At 38.5% G+C, this 23,663-nt stretch overlaps 1 protein-coding gene across 1 annotated transcript in view; it reads right to left on the bottom strand.

Moving 5' to 3' along the window:
- Positions 1-798: 798 nt before the first annotated feature.
- sorcs3b (sortilin related VPS10 domain containing receptor 3b) overlaps positions 799-23,663 on the bottom strand; it is a 39,738-nt gene continuing 16,873 nt past the window's right edge. The window contains exons 3-27 of the mRNA XM_051378188.1: positions 21,631-21,730; positions 21,318-21,476; positions 21,054-21,127; positions 20,130-20,194; positions 19,368-19,486; positions 17,505-17,594; positions 17,050-17,229; positions 16,122-16,268; positions 15,125-15,227; positions 14,676-14,752; positions 14,465-14,556; positions 13,505-13,612; positions 13,181-13,298; positions 12,859-12,992; positions 12,166-12,279; positions 11,668-11,839; positions 10,230-10,416; positions 9,774-9,907; positions 9,250-9,373; positions 8,826-8,938; positions 8,349-8,483; positions 7,758-7,857; positions 6,742-6,847; positions 6,466-6,626; positions 799-2,548 (exon numbers count right to left, since the gene is read on the bottom strand). Coding sequence (XP_051234148.1) covers positions 2,484-2,548; positions 6,466-6,626; positions 6,742-6,847; positions 7,758-7,857; positions 8,349-8,483; positions 8,826-8,938; positions 9,250-9,373; positions 9,774-9,907; positions 10,230-10,416; positions 11,668-11,839; positions 12,166-12,279; positions 12,859-12,992; positions 13,181-13,298; positions 13,505-13,612; positions 14,465-14,556; positions 14,676-14,752; positions 15,125-15,227; positions 16,122-16,268; positions 17,050-17,229; positions 17,505-17,594; positions 19,368-19,486; positions 20,130-20,194; positions 21,054-21,127; positions 21,318-21,476; positions 21,631-21,730 — 2,977 coding nt within the window. The 3' untranslated portion in view covers positions 799-2,483. The remainder of the gene's footprint in view (positions 2,549-6,465; positions 6,627-6,741; positions 6,848-7,757; positions 7,858-8,348; positions 8,484-8,825; positions 8,939-9,249; positions 9,374-9,773; positions 9,908-10,229; positions 10,417-11,667; positions 11,840-12,165; positions 12,280-12,858; positions 12,993-13,180; positions 13,299-13,504; positions 13,613-14,464; positions 14,557-14,675; positions 14,753-15,124; positions 15,228-16,121; positions 16,269-17,049; positions 17,230-17,504; positions 17,595-19,367; positions 19,487-20,129; positions 20,195-21,053; positions 21,128-21,317; positions 21,477-21,630; positions 21,731-23,663) is intronic.

Here is a 23,663-nt window from a genome sequence, read left to right as displayed (position 1 = left end):
TTGATTGTGCATCGCTGAACATCCCAGGGCAGTTAGAGAAAGGCCTTGGTGTTAATTCAGACTGAGAGCCGGAGCGAGAATAAGACTCTCGGGGCGTTGATGGCTGTTGGAGTGATGAAGATTGGTGTGTGATATGAAGCTGTTGAAGTGGCAAAGAAAATGCAAAATAGAGGAACAAGGGCCTTGGTGCTGCAGCATTGTGTGTAAAGAGTTATTTCGGCCAATCAACCACGCAGTTCTGTCCTCCAACCTTGCTGTCTCTTTGCCATTTAAATGTGCAAGGCTTTTTTCTTTCTAAATCTGAGGACGGAGAGGGAGGCAATCCTACTGCCAGTAGGTCTTCTTACCAAAATCATCTGTTTCTCATCATTTGACTACAGCCTCAGTAATTGTTCCCATTAAATAGGAACCATCTGTAACTAGCAACTTGAGTAATCGAGTGATAGCTTCGTCAAATTGTCAGATGGGAATCTTCACATGGGTGTTATCACACTTCTGCCCATTAAAGCCAACTTCAGAGCCTTTGTGGGATCATTAAAAATGGTACGTTGAGACTGATACACTGGCTGCTACAAGGCACCTGTGTTTCAGATAAGACTGTGGCAATGCAGCATAAACAAAGCTTCATGAAGTCATTTGTTTTCAGATTTGTGCCATAATAACATTTCTCATTCACTGACAGCCAAATAAAATGCCAGTCCTGGCATCCTTTCGCTAGGAAAAAAACCCATAATATAATCATACATTTTCCATTACAACACATAGTGTAGGTGCATATTGGGGGGAAAAAAAACATACTTCCATATAAAAATACATTTATTTTGAACAATTTTAAAATGTCAATTTGTTCACAGTAAGAAATATGATCCAAAACAAGACGATTTTTATATCATCGACAGAAATTAACAATATCATAGATCATGCACAACTTTTCCCAATTGCACAACTAGACTATTAGACAAGGTGTTTAATAATTTGTTTAATGTGTCAAGTAAACTTTAAAACCAACCATGATAATATATATATATATATACAGTATATGCTCACCCTAATATAGTCTTAAGTCTTTTATCACAGATAATTAGGGCATGCTACTGTAAAAAATGAAATAAAAAAAGAGGACATACAGCTTGTTGTGAGACTGAAGGTCATGGAAACATATTACTGTCTGTTCAGTGTGTTGACTTTTACAATAGGATGAAGCTACTGTATAGATTTACATTCCATCTTATTCTATGTACAGGTTTTCAGTATTTCCACTTATAAGGCCAGACTTTCATGTCACTGTATCACATTTTGTTGTGTACCATTATCCGAGAAAAAGTCATTGAAAGCACCATGTTATCTTACAGAGCTAAACCAACTATATATTCATTTCTTATAGGCATTCACAACAGTCAGATTTTGACATTTTTATTTATATATGTATATATTCATTACTGTATATTTACAACTCAGAGACCTCTAGTTAAAGGGCGGTAAACGGTAATGTTTATCCAGAGCGTAGAGTTAAGGTGGTTTATTTAGATAGTAACTAAACCTAGAATTATCTACTTATTAAAATATTTCAGTCACATGGAGGCAGAGCAAGATGTGCTCTGACTGAAACAGATGCTTCTTTATTGTTCGGGTTGTTTTATCCATTCAGGATGTAAAGAAAAGACATTATAAAAACCAAAATAAAAAGGTTACACTTGACAAATTTTATAGCCTGCTGGCTCAATTTATGAACAAACATTATGCTAAGAGGAAAACATTATCGACAAGTAATATTTTTACCACATTAAATTAGTTTATCATTTTAAGGCCTGTAGTAAATTATTATAATATTCCTTAAGGGCCTAAATATCCTTATTGTAAGTCATCACAATAATTGTAATTCAATACGGAAGCTAAAGCAACTTTACCAAACTTATACACGTATACAGTAAAACCTATACATTCTTTCTCTTGTACTGACCCATGAGTTAACGGTACTTTTCTCATTTACATTATATCAAGGTATTTCTCAAACAGTTTTTATAGCTTTTGAGGTATTTTATTTCAAAAAGTCAGTCTGCTTTTCCTCTCTTGACATTATGCAAATTAGGAAGAACAATGATATGTCACAGGGAGTAAAGAATTGCACAATGGCAGCTGTATATTCCTGAAATACTCATATCAGCATAACAGCCATGGTGTCGGTGTAGAGTTAGGGAATCTTGATGCTAATTGGACATTTTGTGCAGGGTGCCGTAGTTACCAGTCAATTTCAACAATTCACCGCCCTCAAACTAGAGGTCCTAGAGTCTGGCTCGGTGGATTGATCCCCATCAAGTATTGTGAAGTACATACTTACTCTATCCATGTGAGTTAAAAACATGACTTTGAACGATAGCAGCTATCAGCATGAAATAAATAAAAAAACAATGCAAACAAAGCAAACAATTTCAGCACAATTGTAGCACAACAATCTGTACTTACTCAGTAACAGAGCGCATGTCTTAGACATTAGTACAGTTTGGAAATTCCCTTGTAACAATTCTCTCCACATTTCTTCCAATTCCTCCTGAAAACATGCAAAGAAATAACAGAATAGGCTAAATACAGGGACAGCCGACTGCTTTGACATCACATGCACATCACAAGTTGCTTTGTTTTGAGGATATGATGATAAAAGAATTATGAGAGACAATCTTTGCGAACACAACTCTGAGCTGGAATCTGTGATATTTTGCATTCATCTACATGACATTGACTTTGGTATAAAGTAGTAACTGCCTTTAACATCAACCAAACAACTCAAAGTTCAATCTTGCTTTCTCTAATCTTTTTACTTGAAGATCAAAATGGTTTGTATAAGCTTTTATACCTAATTATAAAGTCATCAGCCATTCATTTTTGTTGAAAAGCCCCCTGTTGTCTCAAAGGAACATGGCCTATCCAAGCAGGGCTGAGCTAGTGATGGAGGGCTGATAAGATAGGATCGCTGTGACAAGTCGGGTCGTTCGGATTGTGCAGACACTTGCTCTTTCCAAAGGTGGCACTTTTATCTCCAAACTGTGTCAGTGGTTTAAATTCAGTGATTTGAACAAAGCTGTGTGAAGCTAATTTCATGTTGCCCACATAACTAATAACCTGGCAGTAAATGCATCAAGGTAGGGATCTGGCAGTCAGCTTAGATTTGCTAAAGAAAATGTGATTTATGAGATTTAAATTGCTTTTACATGGAGTATATTCTAAGATTGAGATATTTGCAGTCTGCAGCAAAATTTTAATTGTCCCATGAGCCTCAACAGAAGTTACTATATCACTCTATGCCAGCCAGGATTGGCTGAATTCAAAGAGATGAGTGTCCAGGAGGGTATTTATCAAACTGCTAAAAATAAAAATTTGGACCTGCAGTGAAAGTTAAAATCCTTCACTTTTTCTGCTTATCACAGACTTAAGATTAAAAGCTATCATTCAATTTAAGAGAACACAAGACCCCTGAAGTGGGCTAAAAGTAGATGTTTGCAGTGCAGTAACAGAGGTGAGCACACATCTTTTGACTTTTGGATTGATTGTACAAAATCCTTTCTCATGTTGGTTTTCTTTTTGTTTAGATTCCAGTCAATTTATTATTATTTCATCTGAACATACATATCTAGGTATTATAAATATTAGATTGTTGTTAATTGTACATTATCATTTATCTGGATTCATGTCTGTGACCATTTGATGAGTCCAATACTGACTCTCTCTGTGTTTTTGGTCTCCAGCTGCTGAGGGACATATCTGACTCTGTAGCTGCTAAATGGTCCACTGTGTTCACCAGCTAGTTGTTAACTTGGTCTTTCTGCAATTTGGTGCTTAACAGGACTGAGCCAAAACAGTAAAGTTGCAAGCTGAAACCCATTATAAAGCTCTGTAAAGCTGGAGTGGAGCTGCAGATTCGGGTGATACGAGTGACCTATCACATTGTTTGCAGATTGTCATTTCATACATTATTATAAAAACATAAATTATTGCCACTTTCAGGTTTTTAAGCTAATAAAAATGTAAATTACAAATGTTTTAAGCAACATATGCAGTACAGTGGAGCAGATGTAGGGTAAATGTCTCTGTTAATACATGTGATTACTTGAGAGTTGCTCTTAAAGCTTATATTCTGACACTTAAGTAGGAGTAAGTTGTTTAAAGAACCAGTGTGTAGGATTTAGTGATATCCAGCGGTGCAGTTGCAGGTCGCGACTCCATAGTTTCACCCTCCCCTTGCAAGCATGAAGGAGAAACTACAGTGGCCATTAAAATGCCCCGAAATGTTACACGCTTTAAGAAGTTTTATTCTTTACACTCAGCTAGGAATATTTTACTCCTAAATTGGCTCTTTCTACCATTCTTAAGTGTAGTCCTTACAGGTTAGATAAATATGAGCGCGGGCCTCTACATTATATACTTATATAGAGCGCATGAACATGTCGTTGGTCTAGTAAGAGACAGGTAGACCTGTTTTGATAACCTCCTGTCTTGTGCAATGCAAAAACTTTTATAGCTTAATAAATTCTTCACCTGAACTACAAACTTATTATGAAACGTGCCCACGGTTAGCTGCCATGTTAATCATTCAGAACCAATTTGTATTAACATAAATCAAATAAAGATCCTTAACTAAACTCAAATTTTCATTTTCATCCGTCAAATCCAGTTTTAAATGTTAAAATCTTGGTTTAAACCTTTATGAATTTTGACCATGATTCTACTTCATTGCTCCTCGTGCACTGCGACAGCTATCAATAACAAGCATCTTCCTCTTCTTCTTAGAGCTCTTAAACCAATTTGGAATCAAATGAGAACACATAAAATCACTGAACACAGACATTAATTAAATTAAAACTGGTTAATGTTCTGCTCTGGTAGGGGGCATGTTTCCCACGGGCTGGAGCAAGACCAAACTTACAAGCAATGGAAAATTCTGCAGACCATAAAATATATTTTTGGGTGTCTTTTAAATACAAATAAATCTATCCGTCAAAGTATTCATAATATAATAGTGTGAAATAACAGTAGATAAATCAATGACGGCAATATTAAAAATAGATGAATGATTAATCCTGCAGTAAGCTGGACAGTGACCTTTAATATCAGATGATAGATTGTATCATAATCTTGTGAAATGGATTGAAAATGGATACAACAAACATTTGTATCTCAGCCAAAATCAGACCACATGAGAAACAAACCAAGCCTCATAGTATTAATGAAATCTTTAAACAGAAGGTTGTACATTCCTTTAATCAAGCCCCAAATCAAAAGGTCCCATGCAGCTCTGCCTTTTTGTAAATAAACGCTTTCGAAAGTAACCAAAAAGAAGTTAATTTGTTTCGGATCAGCAAGGACTCGGAAAGGTAGAAACAGCTGAGAAATGAAGAAAAGCAAAAAGTGCTGAGTGACCAGAAAAAGGGCCTGCAGCCCACATGTCTGTGTCAGGAGCACTGCAATGCTACTTTTGTCAAATAATCCACACTGTCTGCAGGGACCAAATAGTTCTCATCTAAAAGACATCACAGTGGATGTCAGCAATAGCAATCAAAAGTTAACTTGTCATTGTGATATCTAGTTACGGTGCTGAAGTTGTGCTTGTGGTGTGCAGTTTGTAAAAATATGACACATTGCATTGATAATGACATTACAGCAGCTCAGATGCGCGCTGCACATAAACGTACGGTGGCCTCGCTCATAGAAGAGACTTTGTTCAAATAAGACTGAAACAATGTCATTGTTTTTGTGTCTACTGTAAACGCAAGTTACAATTTGTCCGAAACCGATAATCAGGGATGTTTTTTAGGGCAATAAAATGTTAATCGTTATCATTTCCTCACAGTGACATTTATCCTTTTAATCCTGTATTAATGTGTCAGAGTGGTACACATATATTAGTATTCTGTATTTCATTTAGTCTTGGCATAAAGAATTGCATCATAGCTGCCTTATACTGTAGTTTTTACTCTACCTAAAATATATCCACTTAACATTAGTGGTGTGAAAGTTTTATATTTTACTGATTTGGTAGCTGTAGTTACTAGTTACTGTGCAGATAAAGATTTTAATAATGAGCATATCAAACAACAATGCATTGATATACAGAAAATAGTACAATTAGCTAATTAGTTAAAATGCTGTTTATGTGTTTGTACGTCAATAATAATAATGATCTTACAGTATAATATATAACAATGTAACAAGAGAACCCACATTAGCTGCATAGTGAGTGCTTTTATACTTTTAAGTGCATTTTCTATAATAATAAAAAATACCTATGTGCTTTCACTTAAGTAAGATTTCGAATGCATGTTTTTACTTGTAACTGAGAATTTTTAAACTGGTATTGCCACTTTTACTTTAGTAAAATATTGAAATGTTCTTCTTCCACCACTGTTTAAAATACTGTATATTCTGTACAACACATAATGATTGTTAATGGTACTAAACATGTAGCCATCATACCTCTGCTCCTGGCCTCCAGCTCCTTCTCCATGAGTTCTTTCGGAGAGGGAAACTCACCGAGCTTGACCTTTGACATGCTATCGTTCTGACCGACTGTACTGATAACTTCCGACTCCTTCTCATGACTGTCCTCGGTCTGAACATGGATCCAAGGGATTTTCCTATTTGTAAAGATATACCACACCAACTGGGTAAGGTTTTTATCAACAAGATAAAAACATATTTGATTTACAGGTGAATTTAATACATTTCACCTTCTTATCTAAGAGAACACACCTTTTGAACTTGTAGATGAAGAATGCCGCTAAACCAACAAACACCACTGTGAGCAGCATCAGCATAGCCGACCCACTGTGGATGGAATTTGAATCCACAAGTGGAGCTGAAAGACAAACACATCAAATGAGCATCACATTTTGACCAAGACAAATGAGCTGAACCCTTTCTTTTTTTCCCCTAAACCATGTCTTATTTCAAGGAGATTACTTTCATTACCCCATGTCATGTAAGAACGGCAGGTATAGTTTTAAGAGCTGCTCTCTGCATGTCATCCCCTCAGGGTGTTAAAAGGAACCTTTAGGTGGTCTACTGCCTCTCCCTGGGGTCCGTCATGCAGGTAGCTTATGCATAGTCATGGCTTTTTAAATGCTGAGATGCAATATTCAAAGTATTTCCACTCGACGCCCATCTTTCTCTCCTTCAGAGAGAAGCCTATGAAGTCTATGACCTTTCTGGATCATTTTAAAGGCAACCCAGACCTTTGTATGCAGACACAAATGAAGACAGATCCGTTGGTGGATGAAAAGGGTAAAGCCACGCAGGGTTGATCGACACGTTTTTGCGATATGCTAATGACCCGGTGACCCTGCCGATATCCTCAGTGCATACCAAATGCCTTCTTTGTCAATCATGTCATTGATCGGTTGATTTCAAAGAGTAGTACTGTCTCACAGCCTCAGGCGCAAAACTGATGCACTGTGAAAGATATTTAAATCCTGTGATAAACTGTATCATATAAATCTCACTCAGGGCATACTGTTGTCTGGTTTTATTTTTTCAGTGGTTGGGTAGAACTCAATGTCAAATCATCCCAAGAAAGAAACATGCCTTATCTTTTGCACATCCGCAAGCAGAACAAATGCACTGTGGAAGTGTTGACATACTGGACTAAACTGGCATAAATTAAGATTTGAACACTTTGTTTTTATTTACCAGCAAAAGGGTTTTAAATGTAGCAATTGCATTGGTCCAAGTGTGCAGAAATAATAGGTTCAGGTTACAAACAAACTTACCCAAAGTTTGCTGAGTCATGTACACAATGATGCGAATATCAGATTTCAGCTCAAACTGGATCAGGCCTTGGTTCAGGGCAGTGACAAAAATATCTGATATCTGTTTTAGGTATTCAACAAAAAAACAAAACAAAGAATGATATATTATGATACAATAAATAACAATAAATCTCTCTATGGTTAATTATTATAATGTCCTAATCCCAGCATAATGACTGGAAGCAGGGGGAAACAGTTAACCTGGCTCTATCCCTAGTTCAAAAATTAAATTCTGAAATTTGACTGATTAACATTTTACAGCATTTAACTTGTGATTTTAACATTTTTATTTTGTAGCTTTAGATCTTTAGCCAGCTTTAGACCTAACTCATCCAACTAGGGAAATAAGTGAATAAAGAAATGTTGAATTGTTCCTTTTACAAGAACAAAAATCAATGAATCTTCTTTACTGGTGGACATGTTTTGGCAAAAGCTGTCATACATACATTACAATATATGTCATATCAGTACAAGGGAAACTACTATTTTTAGTAAATGTTCACATGATAACAAACAATACTAAAACACATTTCTAGATATCATGATTCTTACCGTCTCTAAAGCCTCCTCACTGCTTCTCTTGTGCTCACTTGAAGCGTGCTCATCCGGTAAGATAAAGAGCTCCGCTGTACTTGGAAGTCCAGGGTACAAAGACACCAGCAGCTGATCTTCAGGAACCCCAGACACCTGCAGTGACACAGCAACAACACAGCAGGCAGGTTAATCTCCCCTGTTGAGGTTAAAGTTTGGACTGTTACTTCCAAACTTTGGACAGTAAAATCAAAATGTCCAAACTGACACTGTCTCATGGCAAACATTCTTCAATTTAAATTCACACCAGACGACTGTGTCTGATCACTGTCATCAAAGGTAATCTAAAAAAAGACCAAATTTCTCGCATGGACCATAAAACATCATGACTGCTGTATCAGTACTGCACACAGGTATAAAATAGTAATGACCCTGAAAGCCACTGGTGGCTGATGTTGGCTCCAGGAAACATCTTAGAGCAATAGGGACTTGATGTACCTGTGACAGAGCTGTCCGCACCACACGCCCTATGTCCTCCCTCCACTCGGGGATGTCAGGATTGTGCTCATCAAGAGCTGGCGAGAACGACAACAGCAGCGACCTGAAGAACTCTGGAAGAAAAGTGAAGTGATGTCTGTTAGAATATGGATGCTACTTCTGGTTTCGTTTTTGATTAATCTGATGTGCAGTTTTGTCTTTTTTCATTTGGCAACATACGCCTTGAAGTTAATTGCTCCTCAAGATTTCATGTTCACCTACCGTGACATTTCATTCATTAGATAAGTACACGTTGACATCAACATGGCACCGCTTGCAGAGTGGACCAAGAGGCATCATACTTTCTCCGAGATAGCATATTGCATATTCATGTAATGTGCATCGCACCAATTAAAGTGCTTTGAAGACTGTCTCACCCACTCACCTTTAACAGTTATAACTTTTGAATCCTGCATTATGGTGCTCCCAGAAGCAACCTGGACCGTGACCTTGTTTTTTCCCTCTCTCTGAAACATGTAAGAGATGCTTCCCTCCAAGGTTATAATGGGCTGGATTTCAAAAGGAAAAACACAGAGATTTTCACAGAAAAACTCGCATCCTCTCAGCCGAATATAGAATACTCCGTACATGCAGCCCTTGACATCCTGTATAATGAGGAGGTGCTGCAGTGAGCACAATCAACGTGATAAATAAATATGACCAGCCATTCTAGCTGGATCCTCCAGAAAGACACAGGGCAGTCACGTGCAAACGTCAAATTTTACATGATTCGTGTGAAAAGCCTGGTGTATTCACATTTCGTAAAAAATAAATAAAAAATAAAAAAATTATAAAAATAAAAACACACAGACATCAAGACAAGAATGGGAGAATGGAAAATACTGCAGTCAACAGAACATAAAATGTGTGTGGAACAATACTGGGTAGTGGGAGGAAGATGAGGCTCACCTCGGAGCTGTTGTCAAACCACCAGAAGAAGGTCAATGTTCTGGTGTGACTCGGCCAAACCACCGCAGTCAGATTAGCCTCCTTCCCCCTGATGGCTACAATAGGAGCGGATAGATATACACGCTCCACTGGACCTGAGGCAGCAACACATGCACCAGCACACATCCATACACACATGCACACGTGTGTTCACACAAATAAATGCACCCACACACAAAACACACACACACACATTCATCAAACATGGAGTATTATTGTAATCACAGCTGATGTACATTTAGCTCCAGGTGTGTGTTTTTGCATATTCCAAGAATAAAATGGCATTAAAGTAATACAACCATGACAGAAATGAAATTCACTGTGTGTGAGTGGGAACGTGACTATCCATGAAGGAGAACAGGTTCACGCTATATGCGCTGCCACAGGAAGGAGTAATGATATTTCTTATTCACATACTGGTGATGTGTAAAAACAGTGTGTTGCTGTCAGATCCCAGGTTGTTTTCAGCAGAAGCTGTCACTCGGTAAATCCCAGTCGTTCTGTAGATGTGCTTGATGCCGTCATCAGTCCTGCTCAGGTTAGAGTATGTGATCTTGATGCCGTCCCCGAAGTCTAGCTGGATGCTGGTCCTCAGCGAGTCTCCCTGTGAACAGGCAGTAAGACACGCCCTCTGTCACCACGGCTTAGGTCAGAATACTTCAATTAGACCACATACAAGTGAAGTACACAGTCCACTACTAAAGTGCTCGGGCTGAGATGTCCCATAAGCTGTGTCACAAACACTTTGTAGGTGAATATGAATGGATGGAGACAGAAATTCAGCTGAGGAAAGAAATGGAAAGGTAAAAAGAGAGAGCTACATTGAAAGAAAAAAGCAATGAAAGCCTCACAAAGTAAGAAGGATCAGTTTATAATCTGGTTCCATCTTGCCAACTGATAAAATCATCTAATACAAACACACCCCTTATTAAAGTGTGTTTCACCCATATTTCAAAAATAATAACATATTTTCTCACAAACCCCTGGTGACAACTAGCCATCCAGATAGTTTTAGTTTTATTTACCCACAGTTTGAGATATCTCGTTTGTAAGATTTCTGGCACCACACTAAAACAATAATGAGTCAAAATAGCTTCATTTTTCTAAGAATATAAAAAAAGACACTTAAAGAATGTCCATGTTACTCTAGACAATCCACAACAGTCAATCATTCTTACAGTGAATATTTTAACAGTAGAAAGTTGTTCAAATGAAAACTGTTCACAGTGATATCTGAAGATTATCCAGAGTAATACTGTTTAATTTTTAAATTCACCACAGACAAAATTACCCCCATGGGCTGGAGGCATAAATCTCAGAGGAACCTGGGAACAAAATAAAACAAAACTATCTGCATGGCTGCACTAGAGGTAAGTGGGAAAACATGTTTTTAGCCATGCTAATGGCCTGGTTATGGGGATGGCAATGTTGGTCTGTTGCTCTGTTGTTAACGCTCGGTCCCGGCTCAGATATTTCAAAAACTATTAGAAGGATTGCCATGTAATTTTGCCCAGTCCTTCGAGGTCTTCAGGGAAGGAATCCTTTTGACTTTTGTGATCACCTGATATCCTACCAAGCAACACCAACTGATTTTCAAATTTGAAATTTTCCAGTGAAATATCACCTCATCTGCTTGGTAAATAGGCACAAAATTCATTCTTATTTGTCTAATACTTAACATTACAATGGTTTTATACAATAAACACCAATGACATTCTTCAGCTGCAGCTGTATGAGGCACATGTAAGCATGTTAACGGGCTATACTAGGAAGGTGAATGTGGTTACATTAAACAATGATTACTACAGCTACTGCCAACACTACACTTTTTAGACTTTTTGGTGATATGACTCACATCGTCGAGGTAAACCATGAAAGTAACATTGCTTCCGACTGGGGCACTGAGATCTCCTTGACTGGTGGACAGCCGCAGACCTCGGGGTGGTCTGGGACGGCATACCTGCCTCTTGGGTGAATACACGTTCCTCCCTCCCTCCTTACAGTTATTTGACAAAACCTTCCGATACCTTTGAAGAATAAGGTAAAAAAGAAAAAAAAAAAGTATTGTGTCATAATCCCTTATTATGTACTAATAGAAAACATGCATGGGCTATGTAGTAATTTTCATATTACACAACTTTGCATAAATATATGTTCTTCAGTGTTTTGTACCAACATTATTATGTATTATGGAATTAGGACACCATCTAGGTTACTTTTTTCAGCTCTGCTTGAAGCTTTTTTTTCCAACCAGTGAGGGAGTGAAACATTATTTTCTGTCTGTGTTCTAGACAAACAAGCTGGAATGGAATAATATTGTTTTGTGATGGATTGAACATTGGGGGCCACTTACCCTGTGCTGTTAAGGAAGCTTTGGCTGGTGCTGCAGCTTTTAGTCGCACCATTTGGATTAAACCAAAAAGCAGGGGAGCACTTCCCGTCCGCCTGGCGTTCCCACCCATAATCACTGCCAAAAAAACACGACACTTCATGAAATGATAAACACTGCTGCTCAAATAATCTAGCTTCTACGCGCTTTTGTAGTGGGGCAAATGCTGTGCAGTTGGAGCTTCATGGCATAATTTAAGACCAGAAGTAGAGACATGATTGTCAGACAAGCAGGATCAAACGGAATTTCAGACGGATGGATAAAAGATATTCAAAATTCATTTAACGATTCATTATTAATTGAATTCTAATAAGTTACTTGACATTATGCAAATTACAGTAGCACAATGAAAAGTTCCTTACTCCTATCTACAATTTCAAAACTATAATTAGATTCGATGAATACAGTCATATTGGTTATCCAGTAAATATGCATTGTAAGATGGCTATTAAGGCATATGAAATTCTGCAAACTGATACTTCTGTTTTTGATTACAAATGTCTACAAGCTGCTCTAATTAGGTGCAATTGAATTAGATGTTCAAAGGAGAGGGTCTGTTTGGTAAACATGTAATGAAAGAAATTAAGGATCACTGAGGATAAAAGTCTATGTTACAGTATAGTCCCAGTTGGGAAATCTGAGAGAGGAAGTCATTACCATTCAAAATCATAGGCTGTGCAGAGGCATGGCTCTGAGGAATAGATCCTTGAATAGTCCTGGGCCAGCATACAACGGTTCCCTGGCCTGCGCTTCATATAGATCTGCTTCTCACCCATCACACACAGCTCCCCCTATCAAACACAGAAAAAGATGATCTAGTTTTTCACAAGATTGAAACTCACTCTGGAAAGAAAAGAGAGACAGAGACAAAGATTTTTGTTCGTGCATTAAGCGGGTGTACTGTGTTTACAGTGACAATGGACAAACATGCATCTCTTGCAGCTGACAATAAATCAATAATGTTTAATATTCCTGTTACCTTGTTGTGCAGGTGCCATGTCTGATAATCTCCGTCCATGCATCTCCTGCTGAAGAGGCCCTTGTAGTCAATCTTGATCAGCTGCCACTCTGACCGATGGCTGAAGTGTCCAAAGAAACTGGAAGGTGATTCACAAGAATGCAAATTTCAGATGAGATATGATGGTGTAACAACAGCACCTGCAAATGTGTCATTTGTGCTGACAGGATAAAATTCCCTTGGATGAAAAGTTGTAGGGATATCAGGTGATTGCATCCACCGAGGAGCTTCAAGCCTGATATTTGTTTTATTCCTGCTGGACTGTACTTGTGTGTCTCTGCTTACGTTATAATGTGATTGTCAGATTCTGGCTCCATTAAAACTCCATCCACATACAGAGGTGCCAAGGAGAAGCTGTGACGGTCCCATTTCTTTCCTTCGTCGAGACTGATCCTGCATTAAAATAAACAAACAACAGCTGTCAGTGCATGAACATCTGTCTGTCTGTCTGTCTGTCTGTCTGTCTGTCTGTCTGTCTGTCTATCCATCCATGTTTATCCATCAGTAGTGGCTAAATATATTGTTTTCTCAATGCATATAAGATTAAACATCACAAGCAGAGTAAGGTTAAGGTTAAGTGGTGAAAAACAAGGTAAAAGAAATATGATAAAAGAGTTTAGGTCATTTAGCTTATGCCACAGTTGAAAAATGAAGCACCTTGGATTCTCTTCAATGTGAAAAATTATCTTGACACCGGGCTGAACAACAGAACAAATGTTCCCCGGCACAGGTAAATTTTTGAAGGTGACAAAACAACAGAAAAAAGAGATATGACTCAGGTTGTAACATTAGAAATAGATTTGGGGGGTTTCAAATCACCTTTCTCAGAGCTTAATCACTTTTGACAGGGCTGTAGTGAGCAGGGACATCAAAGTAGATAGTGTTACAAAGCTCCCACAATATGGGGCACTTATGAGGGCATTCTCAGTCTCATATTTCCACCCTGCTCTTCTTTTCATTTACATAAAAGCACTCAAACCATCATATCCAACCACAAGTACAAAGCTGTAACAGACCCTCTTCTGTAGGAAATTATTCTGACAGTTCTGAAGCTGCAGTGCCGATACAATAATCATGCAAACTTGGCCCATCAGCATTTCAAAACATTAAATGTAATCATATGCTGCATCAAACCCAGAAAGATGAAATTATACTCCAGCAATTTCCCACTACACCTCCAACACCTACAGTTCCTGCCTACATTAATTATGACATCAGCTATTGTTGAACAGTAGCTACACCTACCATAAGTGGCGAATAGGCGTCGCTGCATGTAAGACTGCCAGCATAGCCCCTCCATTGTCAAGGAACCAAACGTTGTGCTCTTCATCAAAAATCTGCGTCGGTGCACATTGAAAAAACACATTTGCTCCACTTGTGACAACACATTTTCAATATGAATACATAATCTGTTTAAGGTAAACATGTACGGTATGTAGACCCAGATGGGTCTCACCTGTCTCCAGCTATTTCCTGCATCCGATGTTATAAACATCCCAAGGTTGGTGGAGGACAGCTCTGTTCCGATATTTCCTGAGTACAAAAAGATGAATAATTTCACTCTGTATGTATTTACATAGCAAAGACTCCATAACACACCTATATGCACAATCACCTGATAACGTTATATTGCAAATCTGTGCATATCCTCATTTTCCACAGGAGGACACATTTATGACTAACTGCAACCTAATCATCTCACCCAAAAAATTAGATTTAGGAGTTGAAGTTTCAGTGTCTGATTTCAATGACAGAAAGAGGGCACTGTGATTAGTTTGTGTGTTTTTGTGGTTGCACCACTACAATGCACTTATCTGGGAAAGTATATCTCTAGTGATAAAAATTAGCTCAAAGTGTCTAATCTGATCAGTTTAAACAAATGCACATCCTTCAGCTAAACTCTACCTGTAGCCACAATGATGCCTGGTACAGACTTCTTGCTGGTGACGGGTCCAGAGGTGTAGGGATTCTCAGACATCTCCAGATGAAGATGTAGCGAACAAAATGGCTGTCAACAAAACGTATTCCAATGCACCGGTTGAGACAATATGTATCAGACAGATCTTCACAGAAGCAATTATAATTAGCTTTGCCTTCAAACTATTCTTTCCATTGAGACAAAAGTGCTAACATTTTCAGAGACCATTTATAAAACAAAGATACTTTGTTCCTCTCATCTCCTCTGCTGGGAAAAAAAAGACAGAAAATGGCTGAGAGGACAGAGAGGGCATTTGAATTGTTTCATTCTAAAGCAAACAAGGCATGTAATTAAAATTCCCTAAGATGCACTGATAAAACTGGCAAAATTGATTCAAATCATTTTCACTCATCTCTCAGACTAAACGCACTGGAAAAAACATCAATAAGGCTTTTGAAACAGCTGAGGTTGGAGAAGGGTCAGACAGCAGACAAGAGCATAATGGTCATATGTATGACACAGAGAAATACTATAACCTGTTATTAACTGAACAATACACATTATTTCTAAGGAACATACTGCCTGGATTAGGTGCAAACCATACCTGCTGAATAACAACACAGCCGCATAATGTAATTCAGTGTAATCTAACATTCATTAGTGCAGTGTGACTACAGGTAGTAAATTGAAATCAGAGAGGTTAATGGAAAGTCTGGACCCCTGGAACAAAAACCGATGACACTCTGTGCCTTACACTGATAATAAGAATATTCCAGCTAAGCATCTCCTCGACCATTTAGGAGGCTAAAAAGGCAAGCTGATGCTGAGGCTGGCGCCTCGCCCTGTGCAAATATGGCTCTGACTCAAAGAACTTCCAAAGCACAGCTGATGAGGTTGAAACATTTGATGAATGATGTATGTCATAAGCTTCATTTCGCATGAATAAGAGCATTCATTCACAGCTGCCCAAAGGCTCAAGCTCACCAGGATGCAGTGAAGGTTATTTCCCGCAACGTCTGTGGCAGGAGCCGGCAGCAGGGCCCATGTTTGTCCCTTGTTGTATGTGATAAAACTCTTGATATGATTGTCCACCAGTTTGTTGGCAAGATACATGCCGTTTATCCCCTCGACCTATGAATGAAAACAGCAAACATGCATTTATTGTCTAAAGGTACTTTCCAGATGTATCAATCATATTCACGATGCTTTCAAGTATAAAGCATTGAATCAATAATAATTGATTTATCATTTGAGCTATGGTGGAATAAGTATTCAGACCCTTTACCTAAGTAGAGTAGGCAACACCAGAGGGTTAAAATACTTACAAGTAAAAGTCCTGCATTCAAAGAGTTATTTAAGTAAGTACAGAGGTATTATCAGCAAATTGTACTGAGTAAAGTATCCTTAAAGTATCAAAAGTATAAGTATACATTATACAGAAAGGGCCCTGTCAGTTCATTATTACTGATATCAACATGTAAGCAGCTGGTTGTGGTGGAGGTAATTGTTTTTTTTAATAAACTGTTAGGTAGATCAATCTGTAACAAATTACCATATTTTGAAGACTAGTGTATGTGTATTTTAAGTAAAATCTTAATATGAAAGCTAACTAGTAATTATGCCTGTGAAATAATTGTAGGGGAGTAAAAAGTGGAGCAGAAGTATAAAATGCCATAAAATGGAAATGCTCAAAGTACCCTCCAAATTGGACTTCCACCAGTGCATCTAAGTCACTTTTCAAGTATTCACTCTTTTCTTTGTTTTATATTCTTTTAAAATAAATGTTTGGTTCAGAAAAAGGAAGCCATTTGAACAGGTCCCCTCAGGCTCTGAAATGCACAACAGCCATGTTTGACTACTACCACTACTGAGGGACTGAAAGCAGCAGCCATGAACAAAACTAACTACGCACCTTATAAAAGTCAACCAGTAGGTTACCAGCGGGTCCTCTGCTGGTTCTCAGATTCTCTAATGAAAGGGTGAAGTAGACTCCAGGGGAGTCGGAGATATAAAGGCTGTAAGTGTTGTTCTGATTCCACTCCTGGACTGCAGCAAATACCTGCTTCTCATCTGTACTGATAATATGCATGTCCTGTAGGAAGGTGTGGGTGAGATAAAGAGAGACAGATGGAAAGAGAGAATGGGTGAGAATGACAGATGCAGGCAAGAGAACACAGACTTAAAACAGAGGCCATGTACTGTTGAAGAGCTGTGTGCGACATTTCTTCACAAAGTAACACTGTTGTGTAACTTTTATTCCACAAAAAAGGGAAACAAAAGTAATACAAAACCAAAAAATAAATCACGTCTCTTTACGATAATACATCTTTTATTATTTGACAGTTATTTGTTGTCTTTGGCGCTTACCTTTGGTAGGCAATATTTAGGTAATTTCATCCGCTTGAAGGATTCTCTCATGTAGGAGACAAAGTAGCTCGCTCGTCCTGACTTGGTTACCTTTGCAATGAAGTCAAAGAGGCTTTGTCACTCTTTAAATAGACCACATATACATATTTTAGTGTCACTTCACTTAACGCCTTGTTTTGCTCTATTTTAGGTCAGTGAATCTTTCATTTGCACACTTCCATTTTGATTGATGCTATGAGTATGAGTTTTTCCTACATAGAGATGACTATGTAGACCGTCCACAAACTGAAAACAACAAAATGGGATGGGGGCTTTTATAAGACATATGTGAGAGAATTTTAAACATTCCAAATGTGACTCTGTTATGAAATGAGGACATGGAGCTAAAGCGTCTCCTGAAGGAGGTGTATTAATTCACAACGCATGACTGACTTGATAAAACTCTTGCAATTTCTCCCTGCATTCCTCCACAGTGTTGAAAACAGACTGAAATTACAAGCACAACAGATATTTTTATCATTATCTCAATTAGTCTAAAGCTAAGAGGCACTGAAAATTGTGTTGGCTTTATCTACAGTGTGTCTTGAAGATCTTAATGCACTACCACTTTCCCATCCACTAACAGGCAGGGCAACACTACTTGATTGCTTATTTTCTAATCAACTAGAAGGATGGCGTTTGTCCCCCAACACACTACATTAGGGCTCTAATGGAATAATCTATCGAAAATCAATGAGCTGCATTTTCCCAGGCCACATTTTTGAGGATGTTGCACTTGGCTGTTCCTCCTCTCCCAAGAGACTTTGGAGGTGTTGAAGACTGCTTATTTCGTTGTAGCCCGATCGATAACCTCATTACTCTTTGTCAAGTTAAATCCAACTGCCCCAAGCAATGAAAGTCACAAGAAAGTCATCTGTGCCACCACAGCTCGGCACAGACACTCTCTGTGTCCAGTTATTTTCACCAGCATCTTCCTCGTGTCTGCCTGTGCCTCAACGGTCAATCTCATCTCAGCTAAATGCAATTTGGGCATTTTATTGAATCACCATTTCTGAAATCACGCTGTGATATATTTTTTTCATACATTTTCATTCTTACACCGCAGCCTTTCCAATCAAGTCTGTGGATTAAGTGTGTTGAAAGTGAAACTGGGTCACCGCTAAAGTATTGCTGCTGCAACATCATATCAGAAGATTAAATCTGTGGATAAATACATTAGAAAAACGAACAGCAAACATTTAATGGCGTTTATTTAAAATAAGAGAGTGCAGAAGGATTTGCTACAAACACTCAGCCCTAGAAAACTACTCTCATTAAATTTCTATTTTCCTGAAACTTAGCTGGAGTCTAACAAGGATGACCAAATGCATCAAGGCTGACCAGCAGAGAGAAAATTACTTAGCTGTGGATGAAAATCAATGACAGTGGAGGGCATTTGAAAATTAAATTTCTAATAATGACCCTGACTGCCACTGTCTAATTGGAGTCAAAGTCAGAGTGAATGGTAATAAGGACACCAACCTGTCTATTCACAATTCCTTTGCCGTGTGCTCTCAGCTAGCAAACACATTTTTCAGGCATGTCTGTGGGGAAACTCAAACACTGAGCGTGCCTTGACATGAACGAGACAAAACATAATCAAAACACACATTGGGCCAGTGGGGAACAGGTGCGTTGGGGAAAGCCATTACGTGGGTTTTGATGGAAAAGGATGAATTGGATGCACAAGGGCCCAAAATAAAAAAGAAGGGGAAAAAAAGACTAAGAAAATCAAAGTTCACAGACACAGAAAGCTTTGCGTGAAAAGATGAAGACAACTGGTTAAGGTTAATCAAGAAAAAAGTAATCTATTACTATGCAAACCTGTGTGAAAACATATTCATCCTGCACAACCAGTGAGTTGGTGTCTACATGTCCAGGAAAGAGGTACTGTCTGTTGCCTTCTGTGCATCGTTGGGCTCTGCACTTTACGTACTGGGCGCCTGGAAAGAAGCAAAAAGGAAAATCAATCTCAAGTAAATTACAACCATTTACCTTCAGACAGTACTTTGCATGCACTGGAGCTGCTATACAGTATGCATATGCTACTCTTAAGTGTACTGTTCTGAAGCAACTTGAGGTAACTGTATTAATCATGCAGAAAATATCCAACCACAATTACTACAGTAGACAGTCGGCCCTTCTTGCAATCCAAATTAGCTAAGATTCTGTTGAAGCTCTTGCAGTGTGTCACACTACAAAAAAAAGTTCTGGATGTTATTGTTTGAGACAAAAAGAGTTTGTGTGCTAATTCAGAAACAGGTTTTTTGTCCACAGGAACAATATGAATATTTTTTCCAATGCAGATAAACCCTATAATTGGTTTGACAGACTATACCATGCTGTTTAGAAGGGGGAGTTGAGGTTTGTCTATGAGACACAGGGGATAGATTAAAGAGAAGAAACATCCATCAACCCACTAAAACTCTTCATTTTTGTCAGGAGACACCTATTCTGCTTTACTAGACTTCAGGGACCAATCTGAACAGCAGAACAGGTCTCATCTTCCCTGTGACCTCACTCTAAATGAGAGGCAAAGGGTCCTGTGGGTCTTGCTACAGCGGCGGACTGGAGTGCAGCACTCACAGCCTTTTGCGATGCGCGTCTCGATGTGGACCACGTCTGATTCTCTGTCCAGCCCCATTACCGCCCTTGAAAGAATGGGAGGAGGAGTAGAAGATAGAGAGGAGCAGAATGAGGTGGAGGACGATGGGGAAGAAAAGGAAAAATAAGATAAGAGGCGGGGGAGGCCAGGTTGAGCATCGCAGCTGTAGGTGGGCATCCCTATTGTGTGAAACCCACAGCAAGATGTTTTCATCTCAATCAGTCAGTGTAGAATCGGCGGCACCAGTGGCAATTAATCTCAATTCACCAAAGAATCAACAGAGAAAACAACAAGGGGGGGAGGTATGACAAAACATCAGCTATTCCCATGAATATCTACTAAAGCAAATGTGTGTTGTTATGAAATAGTGGGTGGCTGCAATACCATTTTGAAAAATAACTATTAGACATAATGTGCATGAAGGAACGGTTTTCAAGAGCACAAATAATACATTGTTTCGGGTGCCACTATACCCATTGCGCTGTTCTTATTTATCAAATGTCTCGCTGTTCATGCATGTGGAGAGGATGTCCTCCAACCAATGTCCTCTCTTCCCCAGCTAACAAAAACACACTTGGGTTTGACACATACCATGACAAACAGAGATAAACGGGGCTCACATCAATATTCACTGCCTTGTGCCCGAGCAGTTGAGATTTACTAAATGACAGCGACAACAAAAACAGCATGTCATGTTTGTGCTATGGAAAAAGAAGCAATATTCCTTCAGGTATACGTGAGGTGGATATAATCAGCTTTGTGCTCGACTGTCACGGGAGGGATCTGTTTTTGACAAGAGGTCACTGGATCCCTCTGACAGCATAGGGTCATGAACACTATCATTATGCAAATCGAAATCAATCACTGTACGAAACAGTTCAAAAATAGGAGCCATGTAATCATACCAGTAGAATCGGCCTGGCATCACGTTGTCGTGAACAAGCTGCCATTTCCTCCCAAAGTCCATTGAACTGTACAGCTGCAAGATAAAATTAGGCTGATCTTCATCACACTTGTAGAAGATGTTGTTAATGAGCAGCACAGCAACCATTGGAGCATCACAGCAGAATCACATACAAACTACTTTAATAATAGGTTATGGATTCAGCATCATACTATATTATCTTAGTTCCACTTAAGGGTTCATTGTGGATTCACGCAGAAGCTACCTTGCTGTCATGACTGTAAGCCAGTATCCAGTTCTCCTGGGCAGGGTGGAAGAGCAGGCTCAGGATGTTGAAGTTAATGGGATGCTTCTCAAAGCTTGCCCCTTCATCTGAACTGATGAGAACAGCACTCTCTACCTCTGGGTCGCTAAGCATCATTATCTAAAGTACAGAGGGCCAGACGAGGGATATGGCATTAGAAGAGGGAGAGAGACAGAGATACCGTCATTTGGCAGCAATTTAAAAAAAACTGTAATTTGATGTCAAGCTTGTGAGAGATCAGACAGAGGGATAAAAGCAACAGAGAAATGCTGACCTTCTGTTTGTTAGTCGGGCAGACGTACAGGTAACTTAAAACTGTCCTTGAGCCCACTTTGTCATTGAGTTTGGTGTAGGTGCTTCCATAATCACTGGATCTGGACAAAGACAAAAAAAACATGTTTCATGTTTGATGAAAAAAAAAATCCATTAGAGACCTGCCTGAGACAGATTTTAAAGCACCATACCAGTGGTTTGGCACGTTTTAGCCCATTAACTGCAAATCAGTTAGTCTTTACATGACTGCATCTCCAGAGCACACAATACGTTTTTAGATTGATTTTCCACCATCCAGAGAGCCTTTTGCTTCATGGAATGAAAACTTACAGAGAGAGACTAGCTTCATGTTAATGTTTTATTTTTGTTTTTGTTGTTCTTTGTTGCAGTCCTGCACAAAATGTGCGACATCGGAAAAAGTGTGCTGTCATTACTCTACCAGCCATCTACTGTGCTCAAATTAAAAAGCATCAAATGTGAAAAAATAACTTGGGAAATCGCACTCACTTATGAGAGTCTGCACTTTATTCAACTAACATGTTTCAGCACGTGGTGGCGGTTGAATGAAAAGCAGACCTTTTAAATAATCAGCAAGTGCTGCATAGATTTTGTTTTTTACAGAAATGTTCTGTACTTAACTTAAATTAATCACTATTAAAGGAATCCTGAGGAGTTTTTGACCACTGGTGAGATGACTGGGTCCCCATTTTGTTTGCATGTTGTGCTCTACTAGCAGTGCTGCTGGCCATTTTTAATGGAAAGCAGCTAAAGCCTGATCGAAACGCTGATTTGTATATCTTATTTGTATATCTGTGATATCATTATGTAAGTTTACATACAAGACAAGATTTTGAAAAAATTAAAAAGTAAGAAAAAGAGAAGTTAAACTTAACTGACTCTACCTTTAAAATTATCTCTTATTATTTGTCAAACTGCTACCATAATATATATATGCATCTAAACCTACCTCTAATATGTAGGATGTTGTGTTGACTGTGGAACCTACAGCATGAATAGAGCATCCAGCACCTGGAATAAACTCACTCTAGTAAACTTTTGAGGAACAATTTAACCTAAATAGACAACAAGTGAATAATTTAGAACAATAACAAAAGAGAAGGAGTTCCCTAGGAAAACAATGGAGATCAGGGTTTGGTTGTTATAGGTACATGTATAGCTCATTCACATTACTGTCTGGCTGAAGGTCTGTCAACGGCAAATCCATGTTGGTCACTCGATGTTGCTAGATATATTGGTAGTCACCAAATCTAGCAAGAATGTCGGCAAGTTGACAACAGTCTCTGCTTGCACATATAGGCAAAAGCACGCAGGTGACAGGAAATACATCAACGCAGACTACAGAAGACAGTAATGTGAATGAATAGTGCATCCAAGCTGTAAAATAAACTGGAGAACAAGATGAAGAGCTGAAATACTGTTAGATGCAGAGAAGGTCGACTGATGAAGCAGCAGTCAAAGCAAACCAATTCGCCACCAAAAAACATGAAGTAAAAGACAAAGGAACAACAACAAAGGGAACACATATTAGGGATTTAAAAATTCAAGTTTCAGAATATTTAAATAAATCGGTTTTGCAAATGTTTTATGAAGAAGAAAATGCATTCAACAAGTTTCTTGTTTCTTGAATACACAATACACCTTTATTGAATATTGTAAAAAAAAAAAAAAAGTATGTCATCATTGTGTGGCGATGCATTAGTGCACAGGGGATAATCTGAGAACTCCTCCTTTCTACTACATTAAAGGAAGCGCTAACAATAAGATGCAGAGTTCACAGAGTGTTGCAATCACATTTTGACAACCAACAAGAAAATATGGATATGAGGAGAAGCATAATGCAAGCTTTCTGCATTAAAAAGGTTGACATATTCATTAAGCATTTCCTACTCGCAACTACAAAACCATTCAGCAATAATAATAATAATAATAGTTTTAACAAACACATGATACAGACTGAACATTCACCAATCCAACAAGTCTCAAATCTGATTTTCATGCTACACTGTATACATG

The sequence above is a fragment of the Dicentrarchus labrax genome, unplaced genomic scaffold (assembly GCF_905237075.1).
Source record: "Dicentrarchus labrax unplaced genomic scaffold, dlabrax2021, whole genome shotgun sequence".
Taxonomy (NCBI): domain Eukaryota; kingdom Metazoa; phylum Chordata; class Actinopteri; family Moronidae; genus Dicentrarchus; species Dicentrarchus labrax.
The sequence above is the reverse complement of the archived record's forward strand: the minus strand, read 5'-3'. Positions and strand labels throughout refer to the sequence as shown.